The sequence below is a fragment of the Oreochromis aureus genome, linkage group 8 (assembly GCF_013358895.1).
Source record: "Oreochromis aureus strain Israel breed Guangdong linkage group 8, ZZ_aureus, whole genome shotgun sequence".
Taxonomy (NCBI): Eukaryota; Metazoa; Chordata; class Actinopteri; order Cichliformes; family Cichlidae; genus Oreochromis; species Oreochromis aureus.
This window is the reverse complement of record NC_052949.1, coordinates 227,427-247,571: the sequence shown is the minus strand read 5'-3', so window position 1 is coordinate 247,571 and position 20,145 is coordinate 227,427. Positions and strand designations below refer to the sequence as shown.

Genomic DNA, 20,145 nt, shown 5'->3' with positions numbered 1-20,145 from the left:
TACAGGTATGATTTTACCCTCAAAACGTAGCCATCGCTGTCCTCTTTCATCCAATGTGTTTACTATTGTACTAGGTGTTATGGTTCTTTCATAAATGTCACCAAAGCACAGCCTCCTCCCTCCAACTCCTCCATAGACTCTAATGTTAAAATGGCTCAGAAGGTTCGTTTGAAAAGCAGAAGAGCATGGTGTTTTTACACTGTCACCACGTCCATATAATAAACTCCACAGGCATGAAAACTGAGAATTAGGTAGACTGGACACTGCTGGCGCTCACGGTGAAAGAATTTCGTCAATAGGACCTGTACTTTTCATTTGGGAGCGATTTGTTTCGACCTGACTTTTCTGTTCATTTTAAGCAGCAAAAGTGAGGTGCATGTCTGTGTGCGTGTGTATGGAGCCATTGGGTGCAGTCACTATAGCAACCAGGCTCACACCTGCCTGCCTAACGAGTTCTGTCTCTCACTGTGCCAAGATTCATCTTAAACACTTCTCTTTCAACTGCTGCTGTGTCCGCAGTGTTTGATCTACAGCCATCATTTTACCCTCAAAACGTAGCCATCGTTCTTCTCTTTCCAGCACCGTGTCTTTCAAAGCTCATAGATTTAAACCTTTAAAAGTGTGTGGATCCAAGTGGAGGGATCACACTTTAGTCATTCAGTGATTCAAAGAATATGAACTTTTAATATTCATTCAGATGTTTTCTGACTCTAAATTTTCTGTTCTCATTTCTTAGGTTTTCCAAATTTTAATTTAAAGACTTTTCAGCTATTCTCCAACTTCTTCTGTGTGAACATCAGCTTTCAAAAGTTCTGCACTTTTGTTTTCAGGTTAAAAACTCTGTATTTTCAGGCTCATTCAACATTTTTATTTTTAACTTAAAATTCAGCAATCAGTTCATTTCAGTGCATACATTCAGATTCAAGCATTCACACTGCAGTTTCTTCAGAAAATGCACTTTCTAGTTCTTCTATTTTATTAGTGTGAATGCTTGTAAAAGCATTCACAATATTGTTCTTCTAATCTTTATTAGTGTGAATGCTTGTAAAAGCATTCACAGTATTGTTGTTGTAATCTTTATTATTAGTGTGAATGCTTGTAAAAGCATTCACAGTATTGTTCTTCTAATCTTTATTATTAGTGTGAATGCTTGTAAAAAGCATTCACAGTATTGTTCTTCTAATCTTTATTATTATTATTATTATTATATTTTATTATATATTCCGTGACGTTTTTGTAGTCTATCTCCTTCAAAACCGTTCAACTTAGAAAAACCATTCAAACACCATTAGATTCCTCTTCTTTAGGACATGACTGCTTCTATTTTTCTCATTTATAACATTTATATTTTTAATTTTATTCAACTTTTTTCAACAAAAATTTCCCATGTATTTCAATGGAGAGACCCTTCAAATTCTCATTCAACTCACTCCTCTTTAAACTGTATCTACTTCAACATACGTTGACATAGAGCTACCATTCAAACTTTAAAACGAAGACAAGACATTCAACTATTCAACTTGTATTTATCTTTTCAATATCTGTTATACTTTTCTTCAGTTCCAGTTTAAGTTTCATGATGTTTTTCAGCCGTTTCAGAGTTTATAATGGGTGTGTATGGGACGGAATGTTGGGGCTAGAGTGAGACAGCTGAACTGCTAGAGTGAGAGGAGCGAAAAAATTAATCTTAAAATCTTTTTAAAATTGCTGCTGTGTCCACAGCGTTTGATCTACAGGTATCATTTTACCCTCAAAACGTAGCCATCGCTGTCCTCTTTCATCCAATGTGTTTACTATTGTACTAGGTGTTATGGTTCTTTCATAAATGTCACCAAAGCACAGCCTCCTCCTCCAACTCCTCCATAGACTCCAATGTTAAAGTGGCTCAGAAAGTTCCTTTGAAAATCAGAAGAGCAGGCTGTCTTTACACTGTCACCACGTCCATATAATAAACTCCACAGGCATGAAAACTGAGAATTAGGTAGACTAGACATTGCTGCCGCTCACGGTGAAAGAATTTTGTCAATACGACATGTACTTTTCATTTGGGAAGGATTTGTTTGGGGCTGACTTTTCTGTTCATTTTAAGCAGCAAAAGTGAGGTGCATGTCTGTGTGCGTGTGTATGGAGCCCTGGCTCAGTCACTATAGCAACCAGGCTCACACCTGCCTGCCTAACGAGCTCTCTCTCACTCTGCCAAGATTCATCTTGAACACTTCTCTTTCAACAGCTGCTGTGTCCACAGTGTTTGCTCTACAGCCATCATTTTACCCTCAAAATGAAGCCATCGTTGTTCTCTTTCCAACAACGTGTCTTTCAAAGCTCAGAGATGTAAACCTTTAAAACTGTGTGGATCCAAGTGGAGGGACCATATTTTAGTCATTCAGTGATTCAAAGAATATGAACTTTTAATATTCATTCAGATGTTTTCTGACTCTAAATAGTCTTTTCTCATTTTTAGGTTTTTCTAATTTACATTTAAAACATTTTCAGCTGTTTTCTAACTTCTTCTCTGTGGATGTCAGCTTTTAGCAGTTCAGCTTTTTGTTTTCAGGTGCAAATTTCTGTATTTTCATCTCATTCAACATTTTTAACTTAAAATTCAGCAATTAATTCATTTCAGCGCATATATTCAGATTCAAGCATTCACACTGCAGTTTCTTCAGAAAATGCACTTTCTAGTTATTATTATATTTTATTATATATTCCGTCGTTTTTTTTGTAGTCTATCTCCTTCAAAACCGTTCAACTTAGAAAAACCATTCAAACACCGTTAGATTCCTCTTCTTTTGGACACGACTGCTTCTATTTTTCTCATTTTTAACATTTATATTTTTAATTTTATTCAACTTTTTTCAACAAAAATTTCCCATGTGTTTCAATGGGGAGACCCTTCAAATTCTCCTTCAACTTACTCATTTTCAAACTGTATCTACTTCCATATACATTGACATAGAGCCACCATTCAAACTTTAAAACGAAGACAAGACATTCAACTATTCAACTTGTATTTATCTTTTCAATATCTGTTATACTTTTTCTTCAGTTCCAGTTTAAGTTTCATGATGTTTTTTCACCCATTTCAGAGTTTATAATGGGTGTGTATGGGACGGAATGTTGGGGCTAGAGTGAGACAGCTCAACTGCTAGAGTGAGAGGAGCAAAAAATAAATCTTAAAATATTTTTAAAACTGCTGCTGTGTCCACGGTGTTTGGTCTACAGGTATGATTTTACCCTCAAAACGTAGCCATCGCTGTCCTCTTTCATCCAATGTGTTTACTATTGTCCTAGGTGTTATGGTTCTTTCATAAATGTCACCACCAAAGCACAGCCTCCTCCTCCAACTCCTCCATAGACTCTAATGTTAAAATGGCTCAGAAGGTTCGTTTGAAAATCAGAAGAGCATGGTGTTTTTACACTGTCACCACGTCCATATAATAAACTCCACAGGCATGAAAACTGAGAATTAGGTAGACTGGACATTGCTGCCGCTCACGGTGAAAGAATTTCGTCAATAGGACCTGTACTTTTCATTTGGGAAGGATTTGTTTGGGCCTGACTTTTCTGTTCATTTTAAGCAGCAAAAGTGAGGTGCATGTCTGTGCGTGTGTATGGAGCCATTGGGTGCAGTCACTATAGCAACCAGGCTCACACCTGCCTGCCTAATGAGCTCTCTCTCTCTCACTGTGCCAAGATTCATCTTAAACACTTCTCTTTCAACTGCTGCTGTGTCCACAGTGTTTGCTCTACAGACATCATTTTACCCTCAAAACGTCGCCATCATTCTTCTCTTTCCAACACTGTGTCTTTCAAAGCTCAGAGATGTAAAGCTTTAAAACTGTGTGGATCCAAGTGGAGGGATCACATTTTAGTCATTCAGTGATTCAAAGAATATGAACTTTTAATATTCATTCAGATGTTTTCTGACTCTAAATTTTCTTTTCTCATTACTTAGGTTTTTCTAATTTACATTTAAAACATTTTCAGCTCTTTTCCAACTTCTTCTCTGTGCTTGTCAGCTTTTAGCAGTTCAGCACTTTGGTTTTCAGGTGCAAATTTCTGTATTTTTCATCTCATTCAAAATTCCTAACTTAAATTCAGCAATTAATTCATTTCAGTGCATACATTCAGATTCAAGCATTCACACTGCAGTTTCTTCAGAAAATGCACTTTCTAGTTGTGTGGATGCCCTAAAAACTTCCACACTATTGAGTTCCTGTTTCTCTTTATTCTTTATTTTTCTTTTCAAGTTGCTTCCGTACGTTTTTTGGACTTTATCTACTCCCTCAGTTTTCAGCCGATTTTCTCCGTTCAAACTCTATACTGTTCTGCTCTTTCTGGAGATGGGTGCTATGACTTTTGGTGTTTATTACTGTTATACTTTTTAAAATATTACACTTTTTTCCTTTAATTTGTCCCATTGAAATGAATGGGAAACTTCCACAATTCTGCTAAAACTTGCTTGTTTTTGAAACTTATCTACTTTGTCATACTTTCACCTAGAAACTCCATTCAAACTTTAAAATGTTCTCAGATTATTGGGCTTTTTCTGTGTGATTCAGCTGTTTCAGATCTTCTACCGTTTTAATTTTATGCCTCTTTAAGTTTTCAGTTGCAAAATTGTGATTTTCAGAAAATACATGCGTTGCTATGGTTGCTATGCAATTAACTCAGAGTGAGGGCTGGTCTGTTCGAATTTTCTCTTCATGTCTGAACAACTTCTTGCTACTCGCTCAATTTCCACTCAACCCCACAAATTATACATCAAAACGTAGGTATTTTTTGCTGGCTTTCAGAAAATGTCACTATCGTTCTTGTGGGATTTACAGATTTTTGCAAATCTCCTCAGAGCAACACAAGGTCTTAAAACTCTCCATAGAAAGTCAATGGAGAGCTTGTTCAAAATCACCGCTGAATTTTTCTAATGAGAGGCATTTTCAAATCGTCATATCTCCTTAACGAAACAAAGTTGAGACATGACGCTTGTGCCAATATATCTTCAGACTCTCCTGATGCTCACAATTCAAGAGTATTTTCCTCACCTATTACCGTTTGGCCATGAATTACATTTGTTTGAGGATAGGAAATTTGTCTCTCACTCAGATCTCTTCAGATTTCAAACTGTGGAAATGAGGCACTTTTTTCTCTCGTCATATCTTTTGATGGATTTCAACAGAGCCCTGAAAATTTCCATGACTGTTCACCAAAGCCTGCTGTTTCTTACGGTGAAAGAATGATTTTGAGGCTCCATAGAGATCTAGAGTTACACAACGTTGTTTGAGGGCAAGTCAAGGCAGTTTTGCTTCGCCTCTTCTCAGTTGCAGTGTGTTACAAGTCATATAGCTTTAATAATTTATATTTTATCTCTGAATTATGAAGACCTGGAGATTTCCCCATCTCTTCTGAACAAAACGGTGTCAGAATGAGCGTTCTAGCCCCTCACGGTTAGGAAATTATGGCCATTTGTTCGAGGGGAATCCTGAATGTGAGAAATACACTAAAGAAAACTCAGAGCTCTCTCTGTGTCTGTGTGTGTAAGTGCTGATTACAGCAGGTGCAGCTAATTTAGCTGACCTAGATATACCAAGCCCAGACTCTTAACATCCACTGTTCCCTTTGCGCTCTGTGTATGTGTGTGTGTATCAGTATTTCTCCCATGTTAAAGTATTACTCCTCCATAATAGTATTTCTGCTAAATCAAAGTACTTCTACTACATCTTAGTACTTCTGCTCAATCATAGTAATTCTGGGAAATCATAGTATTTATCCCAAATCATAGTATTTATGCAAAATTACAGTATTTCTGCTAAAAGCAGAAATAGTACCTTTAGCAGAAATTTCTGTCAAAAGATATTATTTATGTTAAAACATACTATTTCTGCTAAATCATAGTATTTGTGCCAAATCATAGTATTTGTAATTTGCGCCAAATCATGGTATTTTTTGCCAAATCATGTTATTTCTGCCCAATTAAAATTTCTGTTATGTTATAGTATTACTACTAAGTCGTAGAATTTCTGTTATGTTATAGTATATCTGCTGATTATAGTATATGTGCCAAATCATAGTATTTATAGCAAATCATAGTATTTGTGCCCAAAACATAGTATTTCTTGCCAAATTGTAGTATTTGTGCAAAAACATACTATGTCTGCAAAATCATAGTATATCTGTTATGTTATAGTATTACTACTAAGGCATAGTATTTCTACCAAATCAAAGTATTCCTTCAAAATCATAGTATTACTGCAATTTCATAGTATTTGAGTGAAATCGTAGTATCTGTGCAAAACATACTATGTCTGCTAAATCACAGTATATCTGTTATGTTAAAGTATTAGTACTAAGTCACAGTATTTCTGCCAATTCGTAGTATTTGTACTAAATCATGGTACTTGTGCCAAATCATAGTATTTTTTGCAAATCATAGTATTCGAACCAAAACATAGTAGTATTTGTGCGAAGTAATAGTATTTCTTCTAAATCATAGTATTTCACTCAAATCTCAGTAGTTGTGCTGAAACGCAGTATTATTGCCAAATCATAGTATTTGTACTGAAACATAGTATTTGTGCCAATAAGAGTATTTCTACTAAATCATAGTACTTGTGCCAATTCATAGTATTTCTGCCACATTGTGCTAGTTGTGCAAAAACATAGACTGTCTGCAAAATCATAGTATATCTATTATGTTATAGTATTACTACTAAGTCGTAGACTCTCTATTTTGTTAAATTATATCTGCTGAATACAGTATATGTGCCAAACCATAGTATTTATAGCAAACCATAGTATTTGTGCTAAAACATAGTATTTCTGCCAAATTGTAGTATTTGTGCAAAAACATAGAATGTCTGCAAAATCACAGTATATCTGTTATGTTGTAGTATTACTACTAAGGCATAGTATTTCTACCAAATCATAGTATTCCTTCAAAATCATAGTATTACTGCAGTTTCATAGTATTTGAGCAAAATCGTAGTATTTGTGCAAAAACATACTATGTCTGCAAAATCACAGTGTATCTGCTATGTTATAGTATTACTACTAAGGCATAGTATTTCTACCAAATCATAGTATTCCTTCAAAATCATAGTATTACTGCAATTTCATAGTATTTGAGCGAAATCGTAGTATTTGTACTAAATCATGGTACTTGTGTCAAATCATAGTATTTTTGCAAATCATATTATTTGAACCAAAACATTGTATTTGTACGAAGTCATAGTATTTCTTCTAAATCATAGTATTTCACCCAAATCTCAGTAGTTGTGCTAAAACCCAGTATTATTGCCAAATTGTAATATTTGTACTGAAACATAGTATTTCTGCCAATACGAGTATTTGTACTAAATCATAGTACTTGTGCCAAATCATAGTATTTCTGCCATATTGTGCTAGTTGTGCAAAAACATATACTATGATTTTGCAGAGTCTGTCTATTATGTTATAGTATTACTACTAAGTCGTAGACTTTCTGTTTTGTTATAGTATATCTGCTGAATATAGTATATGTGCCAAATCATAGTATTTGTGCTGAAACATAGTATACTGCCACATTATAGTATTTGTGTAAAACCAGAATGTCTGCAAAATCATCATATATCTGTGATGTTATAGTATTACTACTAAGGCATAGTATTTCTGCAAAATCATAGTATTTTTGCAGAAACATAGTACTTCTGGTAAATCATAGTATTTCTACTAAATAATAGTATTTCTGCCAGATCATATTATTTGTTTCAAATCATAGCATTCGAACCAAATCATAGTATTTGTGCCAAAATATTGTATTTGTACAAAGTCATAATATTTCTTCAATCATAGTATTTCAATCAAATCTCAGGAGTTGTGCTAAAACGCAGTATTATTGCCAAATCATTGTATTTGTACCCAAACATATCAGTTCAACTTATTTAACTCTTCTCAACAGCCCAACACCTCTTCTTCACCCGTTTCAGCAGAATTGTGAGTGTTTTCACCCCTTTTCAGCACAAATCCCAGCTTTTTCAGGTGTTTTCAACAGAAATCTCTTTTTTAGCAGACATTCTGCTGATTCACCTGTTTTCAGTGCAACGTTCTACTTCTTTACCTCTTTTCAGTAGAAATTCTGCTGATTCACCTATTTTAAGCAGAATTTTCAGCCTTTCACCTCTTATCAATACAAATCTCAGTATCTTCTGCTCATTTCAGAGGAAACCTTTTCACCTCTCCTCTTTTCAGTAGAAATTTGAACTTCTGTACCCCTTTGAAGCAGAATCTTTGCCTTTTCACCTCTTTTCAGCAAAAGTTTCTGTTTTTTCACTTGTTTTCAACATAATTTTTCAGTTTCTTTACTGCCATACAATTTTTGCAGCAGACAGCTTCAGCGTTCCGGCATCCACACAGCATTTTCGCAGGAAATGCAAATTTTTCTAGTTATATTTTATTATATATTCCGTACGTTTTTTGTACTCCTACTCCTTCAAAACCGTTCAACTTAGAAAAACCATTCAAACACCGTTAGATTCCTCTTCTTTTGGACACGACTGCTTCTATTTTTCTCATTTTTAACATTTATATTTTTAAAATTATTCAACTTTTTCAACAAAATTTCCCATGTATTTCAATGGGGAGACCCTTCAAATTCTCCTTCAACTTACTCATTTTCAAACTGTATCTACTTCAACATACGTTGACATAGAGCCACCATTCAAACTTTAAAACGAAGACAAGACATTCAACTATTCAACTTGTATTTATCTTTTCAATATCTGTTATACTTTTTCTTCAGTTCCAGTTTAAGTTTCATGATGTTTTTTCAGCCGTTTCAGCGTTTATAATGGGTGTGTATGGGACGGAATGTTGGGGCTAGAGTGAGACAGCTCAACTGCTAGAGTGAGAGGAGCAAAAAAATTAATCTTAAAATCTTTTTTAAAACTGCTGCTGTGTCCGCGGTGTTTGCTCTACAGGTATGATTTTACCCTCAAAACGTAGCCATCGCTGTCCTCTTTCATCCAATGTGTTTACTATTGTACTAGGTGTTATGGTTCTTTCATAAATGTCACCAATGCACAGCCTCCTCCCTCCAACTCCTCCATAGACTCCAATGTTAAAATGGCTCAGAAGGTTCGTTTGAAAATCAGAAGAGCAGGCTGTCTTTACACTGTCACCACGTCCATATAATAAACTCCACAGGCATGAAAACTGAGAATTCAGTAGACTAGACATTGCTGCCACTCACGGTGAGAGAATTTTGTCAATACGACATGTACTTTTCATTTGGGAAGGATTTGTTTGGGGCTGACTTTTCTGTTCATTTTAAGGAGCAAAAGTGAGGTGCATGTCTGTGTGCGTGTGTATGGAGCCCCTGGCTCAGTCACTATAGCAACCAGGCTCACACCTGCCTGCCTAATGAGCTCTCTCTCACTGTGCCAAGATTCATCTTAAACACTTCTCTTTCAACAGCTGCTGTGTCCACAGTGTTTGCTCTACAGCCATCATTTTACCCTCAAAACGAAGCCATCGTTCTTCTCTATCCAACAGCGTGTCTTTCAAAGCTCAGAGATGTAAACCTTTAAAACTGTGTGGATCCAAGTGGAGGGATCATATTTTAGTCATTCAGTGATTCAAAAAATATGAACTTTTAATATTCATTCAGATGTTTTCTGACTCTAAATAGTCTTTTCTCATTCCTCAGGTTTTTCTAATTTACATTTAAAACATTTTCAGCTATTTTCCAACTTCTTCTCTGTGCTTGTCAGCTTTTAGCAGTTCAGCACTTTTGTTTTCAGGTGCAAATTTCTGTATTTTTCATCTCATTCAAAATTTTTAACTAAAAATTCAGCAATTAATACATTTCAGTGCATACATTGAGATTCAAGCATTCACACTGCAGTTTCTTCAGAAAATGCACTTTCTAGTTATTATTATTTTTTCCTATTCCGTACGTTTTTCGCCGACTATCTCCTTCAAAACCGTTCAACTTAGAAAAACCATTCAAACACCATTAGATTCCTCTTCTTTTGGAATGGTGTGCTTCTATTTTTCTCATTTATAACATTTATATTTTTAAAATTATTCAACTTTTTTCAACAAAAATTTCCCATGTATTTCAATGGGGAGACCCTTCAAATCCTCATTCAACTTACTCATTTTCAAACTGTATCTACTTCAACATACGTTGACATAGAGCTACCATTCAAACTTTAAAACGAAGACAAGACATTCAACTATTCAACTTGTATTTATCTTTTCAATATCTGTTATACTTTTTCTTCAGTTCCAGTTTAAGTTTCATGATGTTTTTTCAGCCGTTTCAGAGTTTATAATGGGTGTGTATGGGACGGAATGTTGGGGCTAGAGTGAGACAGCTCAACTGCCAGAGTGAGAGGAGCGAAAAAATTAATCTTAAAATATTTTTTAAAACTGCTGCTGTGTGAGCAGCTTTTGCTCCACAGGTATGATTTTACCCTCAAAACGTAGCCATCGCTGTCCTCTTTCATCCAATGTGTTTACTATTGTACTAGGTGTTATGGTTCTTTCATAAATGTCACCAAAGCACAGCCTCCTCCTCCAACTCCTCCATAGACTCTAATGTTAAAATGGCTCAGAAGGTTCGTTTGAAAAGCAGAAGAGCATGGTGTTTTTACACTGTCACCACGTCCATATAATAAACTCCACAGGCATGAAAACTGAGAATTAGGTAGACTGGACATTGCTGCCGCTCACGGTGAAAGAATTTTGTCAATAGGACCTGTACTTTTCATTTGGGAAGGATTTGTTTGGGCCTGACTTTTCTGTTCATTTTAAGCAGCAAAAGTGAGGTGCATGTCTGTGCGTGTGTATGGAGCCATTGGGTGCAGTCACTATAGCAACCAGGCTCACACCTGCCTGCCTAATGAGCTCTGTCTCTCTCACTGTGCCAACATTCATCTTAAACACTTCTCTTTCAACTGCTGCTCTGTCCGCAGTGTTTGCTCTACAGCCATCATTTTACCCTCAAAACGTTGCCATCGTTCTTCTCTTTCCAACACTGTGTCTTTCAAAGCTCAGAGATGTAAAGCTTTCAAACTGTGTGGATCCAAGTGGAGGGATCACATTTTAGTCATTCAGTGATTCAAAGAATATGAACTTTTAATATTCATTCAGATGTTTTCTGACTCTAAATTTTCTTTTCTCATTACTTAGGTTTTTCTAATTTACATTTAAAACATTTTCAGCTATTTTCCAACTTCTTCTCTGTGAACATCGGCTTTTAGCAGTTCAGCACTTTTGTTTTCAGGTGAAAATTTCTGTATTTTTCATCTCATTCAACATTTTTAACTTAAAATTCAGCAATTAATTCTTTTCAGTGCATATATTCAGATTCAAGCATTCACACTGCAGTTTCTTCAGAAAATGCACTTTCTAGTTATTATATTTTATCTATTCCGTACGTTTTTTGTAATGCTACTCCTTCAAAACTGTTCAACTTAGAAAAACCATTCAAACACCGTTAGATTCCTCTTCTTTTGGACATGACTGCTTCTACTTTTCTCATTTATAACATTTATATTTTTAAAATTATTCAACTTTTTTCAACAAAAAAATTTCCCATGTATTTCAATGGGGAGACCCTTCAAATCCTCATTCAACTTACTCATTTTCAAACTGTATCTACTTCAACATACGTTGACATAGAGCTCCCATTCAAACTTTAAAACGAAGACAAGACATTCAACTATTCAACTTGTATTTATCTTTTCAATATCTGTTATTCTTTTTCTTCAGTTCCAGTTTAAGTTTCATGATGTTTTTTCAGCCGTTTCAGAGTTTATAATGGGTGTGTATGGGACGGAATGTTGGGGCTAGAGTGAGACAGCTGAACTGCTAGAGTGAGAGGAGCGAAAAAATTAATCTTAAAATCTTGTTTTAAAACTGCTGCTGTGTCCGCAGCGTTTGCTCTACAGGTATGATTTTACCCTCAAAACGTAGCCATCGCTGTCCTCTTTCACCCAATGTGTTTACTATTGTGCTAGGTGTTATGGTTCTTTCATAAATGTCACCAATGCACAGCCTCCCCCTCAACTCTTCCATAGACTCTAATGTTAAAATGGCTCAGAAGGTTCGTTTGAAAATCAGAAGAGCATGGTGTCTTTCCACTGTCACCACCTCCATATAATAAACTCCACAGGCATGAAAACTGAGAATTAGGTAGACTAGACATTGCTGCAGCTCACGGTGAAAGAATTTTGTCAATCGACTTGTACTTTTCATTTGGGAACAATTTGTTTCGGCCTGACTTTTCTGTTCATTTTAAGCAGCTAAAGTGAGGTGCATGTCTGTGCGTGTGTATGGAGCCATTGGGTGCAGTCACTATAGCAACCAGGCTCACACCTGCCTGCCTAACGAGCTCTCTCTCTCTGACTGTGCCAAGATTCATCTTAAACACTTCTCTTTCAACTGCTGCCGTGTCCACAGTGTTTGCTCTACAGCCATCATTTTACCCTCAAAACGTCACCATCATTGTTCTCTTTCCAACACTGTGTCTTTCAAAGCTCAGAGATGTAAAGTTTTTAAACTGTGTGGATCCAAGTGGAGGGATCACATTTTAGTCATTCAGTGATTCAAAGAATATGAACTTTTAATATTCATTCAGATGTTTTCTGACTCTAAATTTTCTTTTCTCATTACTTAGGTTTTTCTAATTTACATTTAAAACATTTTTAGCTATTTTCCAACTTCTTCTCTGTGCTTGTCAGCTTTTAGCAGTTCAGCACTTTTGTTTTCAGGTGAAAATTTCTGTATTTTTCATCTCATTCAACATTTTTAACTTAAAATTCAGCAATTAATTCTTTTCAGTGCATATATTCAGATTCAGGCATTCACACTGCAGTTTCTTCAGAAAATGCACTTTCTAGTTATTTTTATATATTCCGTGCGTTTTTGTACTCTATCTCCTTCAAAACCGTTCAACTTAGAAAAACCATTCAAACACCGTTAGATTCCTCTTCTTTAGGACATGACTGCTTCTATTTTTCTCATTTTTAACATTTATATTTTTAATTTTATTCAACTTTTTTCAACAAAAATTTCCCATGTATTTCAATGGGGAGACCCTTCAAATTCTCATTCAACTCACTCCTCTTTAAACTGTATCTACTTCCACATACATTGACGTAGAGCCACCATTCAAACTTTAAAACGAAGACAAGACATTCAACTATTCAACTTGTATTTATCTTTTCAATATCTGTTATACTTTTTCTTCAGTTCCAGTTTAAGTTTCATGATGTTTTTTCAGCCATTTCAGCGTTTATAATGGGTGTGTATGGGACGGAATGTTGGGGCTAGAGTGAGACAGCTGAACTGCTAGAGTGAGAGGAGCGAAAAAATTAATCTTAAAATCTTTTTTAAAACTGCTGCTGTGTCCGCAGCGTTTGCTCTACAGGTATGATTTTACCCTCAAAACGTAGCCATCGCTGTCCTCTTTCACCCAATGTGTTTACTATTGTGCTAGGTGTTATGGTTCTTTCATAAATGTCACCAATGCACAGCCTCCCCCCTCCAACTCTTCCATAGACTCTAATGTTAAAATGGCTCAGAAGGTTCGTTTGAAAATCAGAAGAGCATGGTGTCTTTCCACTGTCACCACCTCCATATAATAAACTCCACAGGCATGAAAACTGAGAATTAGGTAGACTAGACATTGCTGCCGCTCACGGTGAAAGAATTTTGTCAATACGACTTGTACTTTTCATTTGGGAACAATTTGTTTCGGCCTGACTTTTCTGTTCATTTTAAGCAGCTAAAGTGAGGTGCATGTCTGTGCGTGTGTATGGAGCCATTGGGTGCAGTCACTATAGCAACCAGGCTCACACCTGCCTGCCTAACGAGCTCTCTCTCTCTGACTGTGCCAAGATTCATCTTAAACACTTCTCTTTCAACTGCTGCCGTGTCCACAGTGTTTGCTCTACAGCCATCATTTTACCCTCAAAACGTCACCATCATTGTTCTCTTTCCAACACTGTGTCTTTCAAAGCTCAGAGATGTAAAGTTTTTAAACTGTGTGGATCCAAGTGGAGGGATCACATTTTAGTCATTCAGTGATTCAAAGAATATGAACTTTTAATATTCATTCAGATGTTTTCTGACTCTAAATTTTCTTTTCTCATTACTTAGGTTTTTCTAATTTACATTTAAAACATTTTTAGCTATTTTCCAACTTCTTCTCTGTGCTTGTCAGCTTTTAGCAGTTCAGCACTTTTGTTTTCAGGTGAAAATTTCTGTATTTTTCATCTCATTCAACATTTTTAACTTAAAATTCAGCAATTAATTCTTTTCAGTGCATATATTCAGATTCAGGCATTCACACTGCAGTTTCTTCAGAAAATGCACTTTCTAGTTATTTTTATATATTCCGTACGTTTTTTGTACTCTATCTCCTTCAAAACCGTTCAACTTAGAAAAACCATTCAAACACCGTTAGATTCCTCTTCTTTAGGACATGACTGCTTCTATTTTTCTCATTTTTAACATTTATATTTTTAATTTTATTCAACTTTTTTCAACAAAAATTTCCCATGTATTTCAATGGGGAGACCCTTCAAATTCTCATTCAACTCACTCCTCTTTAAACTGTATCTACTTCCACATACATTGACGTAGAGCCACCATTCAAACTTTAAAACGAAGACAAGACATTCAACTATTCAACTTGTATTTATCTTTTCAATATCTGTTATACTTTTCTTCAGTTCCAGTTTAAGTTTCATGATGTTTTTTCAGCCATTTCAGCGTTTATAATGGGTGTGTATGGGACGGAATGTTGGGGCTAGAGTGAGACAGCTGAACTGCTAGAGTGAGAGGAGCGAAAAAATTAATCTTAAAATCTTTTTTAAAACTGCTGCTGTGTCCGCAGCGTTTGCTCTACAGGTATGATTTTACCCTCAAAACGTAGCCATCGCTGTCCTCTTTCATCCAATGTGTTTACTATTGTGCTAGGTGTTATGGTTCTTTCATAAATGTCACCAAAGCACAGCCTCCTCCCTCCAACTCCTCCATAGAGTCCAATGTTAAAATGGCTCAGAAAGTTCCTTTGAAAATCAGAAGAGCAGGCTGTCTTTATACTGTCACCACGTCCATATAATAAACTCCACAGGCATGAAAACTGAGAATTAGGTAGACTAGACATTGCTGCCGCTCACAGTGAAAGAATTTTGTCAATACGACTTATACTTTTCATTTGGGAGCGATTTGTTTCGGCCTGACTTTTCTGTTCATTTTAAGCAGCAAAAGTGAGGTGCATGTCTGCGTGTGTATGGGGCCATTGGGTGCAGTCACTATAGCAACCAGGCTCACACCTGCCTGCTTAACGAGCTCTCTCTCTCACTGTGCCAAGATTCATTTTAAACACTTCTCTTTCAACTGCTGCTGTGTCCACAGTCTTTGCCCTACAGCCATCATTTTACCCTCAAAACGTCGCCATCGATGTTCTCTTTCCAACAGCATGTCTTTCAAAGCGCAGAAATATAAACTTTTTAAACTGTGTGGATCCAAGTGGAGGGATCACACATTTTAGTCATTCAGTGATTCAAAGAATATGAACTTTTAATATTCATTCAGATGTTTTCTGACTCTAAATTTTCTTTTCTCATTACTTAGGTTTTTCTAATTTACATTTAAAACATTTTCAGCTATTTTCCAACTTCTTCTGTGTGGATTTCAGCTTTTAGCAGTTCAGCACTTTTGTTTTCAGGTCCATATTTCTGTATTTTTCATCTCATTCAAAATTCCTAACTTAAATTCAGCAATTAATTCATTTCAGTGCATACATTCAGATTCAAGCATTCACACTGCAGTTTCTTCAGAAAATGCACTTTCTAGTTATTTTCTTTTCCCTACAATTTTTGGCATCTAACTCCTTCAAAACCGTTCAACTTAGAAAAACCATTCAAACACCGTTAGATTCCTCTTCTTTTGGACATGACTGCTTCTACTTTTCTCATTTTTAACATTTATATTTTTAAAATTATTCAACTTTTTTCAATAAAAATTTCCCATGTATTTCAATGGGGAGACCCTTCAAATTCTCATTCAACTCACTCCTCTTTCAACTCTAACTACTTCCATATACATTGACGTAGAGCCGCCATTCAAACTTTAAAACGAAGACAAGACATTCAACTATTCAACTTGTATTTATCTTTTCAATATCTGTCATACTTTTTCTTCAGTTCCAGTTTAAGTTTCATCCTTTTTTTCAGCCGTTTCAGAGTTTATAATGGGTGTGTATGGGACGGAATGTTGGGGCTAGAGTGAGACAACTCAACTGCTAGAGTGAGAGGAGGAAAGAAATTAATCTTAAAATCTTTTCTTAAAACTGCTGCTGTGTCCACAGTGTTTGCTCTACAGGTATGATTTTACCCTCAAAACGTAGCCATCGCTGTCCTCTTTCATCCAATGTGTTTACTATTGTAATAGGTGTTATGGTTCTTTCATAAATGTCACCAATGCACAGCCTCCTCCCTCCAACTCTTCCATAGACTCTAATGTTAAAATGCCTCAGAAGGTTCGTTTGAAAATCAGTAGTACAGGCTGTCTTTACACTGTCACCACGTCCATATAATAAACTCCACAGGCATGAAAACTGAGAATTTGGTAGACTGGACATTGCTGGTGCTCACAGTGAAAGAATTTTGTCAATACGACGTGTACTTTTCATTTGGGAATGACTTGTTTCGGGTTGACGTTTCTGTTCATTTTAAGCAGCAAAAGTGAGGCGCATGTCTGTGAGCGTGTGTATGGAGCCATTGGGTGCAGTCACTATAGCAACCAGGCTCACACCTGCCTGCCTAACGAGCTCTGTCTCTCACTCTGCCAAGATTCATCTTAAACACTTCTCTTTCAACTGCTGCTGTATCCACAGTGTTTGCTCTACAGCCATCATTTTACCCTCAAAACGTCGCCATTGTTGTTTTCTTTCCAACACTGTGTCTTTGAAAGCTCAGACATTTAAACTTTTTAAACTGTGTGGATCCAAGTGGAGGGATCACATTTTAGTCATTCAGTGATTCAAAGAATATGAACTTTTAATATTCATTCAGATGTTTTCTGACTTTAAATTTTCTTTTCTCATTTCTTAGGTTTTTCTAATTTACAATTAAAACATTTTCAGCTATTTTCCAACTTCTTATTCTGTGTAAACATCAGCTTTTAGCAGTTCAGCACTTTTGTTTTCAGGTTAAATTCAGTTTTTTTTTATCTCATTCAAAATTTATAACTCAAAATTCAGCAATTAATTCATTTCAGTGCATACATTCAGATTCAAGCATTCACACTGCAGTTTCTTCAGAAAATGCACTTTCTAGTTCAAATAGTAACAACAAAACATCCTTCAGGTACTTTTTAAGGTGTAACCTGCTTAAGCTGCCAGTGTCTATAACAGGGGTGTCCAACTCCAGTCCTCGAGAGCTACAGTTCTGAAGCTTTTAGATGCATCCCTACTCCAACACAGCTGAATCACATTACCTCTTGTTTGGATTACCTCTTCAGCATCCCATCAAGTTTGGCAAAGGCCTAGTAACAAGCAATAATTTGATTAAGGTGTGTCGGACCAAGGATGCGTCTAAAAACTCTCGAGGACTGGAGTTGGACACCCCTGATCTATAAACAGTTAACTGCATCAGTCCTAATAGAGTCGTTAAATTAAAGAGCTGATGGAGATGATGACTGAGTTTATTTCTGAAATATCTTTTAAATCTGAAGTGGTACAATATTAGCCATGTGTTTTATACGTCCAGCAGTGACTTGCAAGTGTCTGATTGGCTGATATGTGTGTAGTTGTGCATGATTGGTTGTGCTATCTGTATTACATTTCATGATGACATCAACAATAAAGCTTAAGTCTGTTTCAGTTACTGCTCTGACTCGCTGGTCTGAAGTTGGGGTTTTGTGTGTTTTAGGTATGCGTGCGTGAGGAGGCGGAGCTTCGTTACCGTCAGCTGACTCAGGAGTACCAAGCGCTGCAGCGAGCGTATGCTCTGTTAGCGGAGACGAGTGGCGGAAACTACGATGCAGAGAAGGAGATCAAGGTGACAGCGGTGGGGGAACAGAGGGCTGCCTTCGTTGCAATGAAGCAAGGCACTAACAGGTTGACGGTTGTATTCTTTGTGTTTCAGACCAGAGAGCAGCTGCTGAGTGAGATCAGTCGATACCAGAGCAGAGTTTCAGATCTGGAATCAGCGCTGAAGCAGCAAGGACTGGTAACATGCAAACTGTCGAGTTTCTAAAACGCAGAAAAATTACAGAAGGATAAAACCAAGAGGAGGCAGATGAATGAGAATATTATCTGCATTCAGACTGGTTCTAGGCTAGAATCCTGTAATAAAGGGTTGTGTCTTCAAGCTAATCAAAGAACCAATCACAGCCATACAGAGGTAGAGTAAACTATATAGTAGAACAGTTGTACTCCATAGAGAGCCAGCAGGAGGCACAGCTGTGATACAGTCTCCACTCACAGTGACAGGCAGGTCATATCACCTCCTCGAGCTCTGATCTTAACGTCTGGAGAAAGAGGCAAAACCTTCATGTTGGTGCTTGGTGGGTGTAAAACCTCCACATCCAGCAGTTTGGTGTGTCCAAAGCGCTGTTTTTCCTGTAGGTTGAACCTCTACTGCACATGCCCAGAGTTACACAACATTACAGCTTCATCAGCTGCCATTTCTGCTGGTGCAAACGGTTGGAGAGATAGTTCAGGAGAGCACGCCCTGACTTTTCTTTTTCATTTTCTCTGATAAATATGGATAAAGGTGAGAGGAAATCTTTGAATGCTTGACCAGATCCATGTTCATTCTGAAGATCTGTTAGACCAGGGGTCGGCAACCTTTCTGATGATGAGTGCCAGTTTGGCTCAGTTTGGCTCAGTGTGGATCAGTGTGGAATTGTGTGGATGCCGTAGGCATCCACACAATTATATTTGTTCGCAGATGTTGGCAGCTATCAGCAAATAGTTATCAGTTATTTTGAAACAAAAAAAAACTCCATAACAGCAAATGAACTGTACAACAGAAAATGCAAATGCTATTTATGGTCTCCTCACAACAATGATAAGAAAAATAAACTGGGCCAAAATGGCATGTTTGTTAATACAGAGATACACATGTTAATCTGATCTCTGGTCTCCGACTCAGAGACACAGGTCTCCGAGTGTCCAGCATTCAGAGGCTACCTGAGGACACCAGTGTGAGAGAAAATCTGCTCACACAGATATGTAGAGCCAAATACTGTCAATAAGGCCTCTGCAATGTTCTGAAGACAGTTAAACTTGTCAGGTAGTGATGTCCAGCAGGTGAAAATGCAACCTCTATGAACACGCACAGCTATGGATTCCAGCTGCGTCTGTAGTTCTGCAAAGTTTGACCCCCACAGAGTCGAGCTTTTCAGTTCAATCAGCTGCCACATATCCAAACAGCATCTTTTACAGCTGTGGCTCCAGCAACCATCAGCTGATACTAGATATTATTAAATAAATTCTAACAACAGCTGATCAAGCTTAAACGTGCTGCTGTAGTTTAGCGCGACATCTGCTAATTTCTTCTTTCTGGCGCAAAGTGGGCGATAAACAAGAGAGACGGGACTTAATACCGATCACCTGATCATTGATTAGTTTCATGACTGAAGTAGCAACAGGGGAGGGAGAATGAGAGAAGAAGAGGCAGCTGACAGCGTAAAGACACAGAATAACTTCAGCTTTGTGTCTTTTTCATTCTAGCTGAAGTCCAGGACGAACTGTGTTCCTTTTCAGCTCAGTACGATACGCGTAATATTTTCTCTGAATACAAGACGATTCTGTTTTTTACGGGATGGTTGGCAACTCCACTAACTAACCTTATGAATAAAATAAAGTTCAACATCAGTAACATCATAGCACCCACCCAGCTGTATAGAAACTCCGTCATGCTAGCTAGTACACAGTACGAGTTATTGTAACTGATTGTAAAAAGTCAGCACAATGAAAATAAACTCCACCTAAACTTGGTTTATATCTGACCCAGATAGACTGCAGGTCATAACTTCTTACCTGAAGTTCAGTTCACCTGGTAGCAAGGTAAACAAAAATTAAAAAAAAAAATATACAAGTATTAAAGCTAAACAAGGTATAAATAGACTAAGAGTCATGATTAG

General features: G+C 36.8%; 1 protein-coding gene across 1 annotated transcript in view; it reads left to right on the top strand.

Annotated features, from left to right (window-relative positions):
- The window catches only part of jakmip3 (Janus kinase and microtubule interacting protein 3), a 79,290-nt gene that overhangs the window by 52,957 nt on the left and 6,188 nt on the right, over nt 1–20,145 (top strand). The window contains exons 13-14 of the mRNA XM_039616509.1: nt 17,925–18,053; nt 18,141–18,224. Of these exons, the coding sequence (XP_039472443.1) occupies nt 17,925–18,053; nt 18,141–18,224 (213 nt within the window). The remainder of the gene's footprint in view (nt 1–17,924; nt 18,054–18,140; nt 18,225–20,145) is intronic.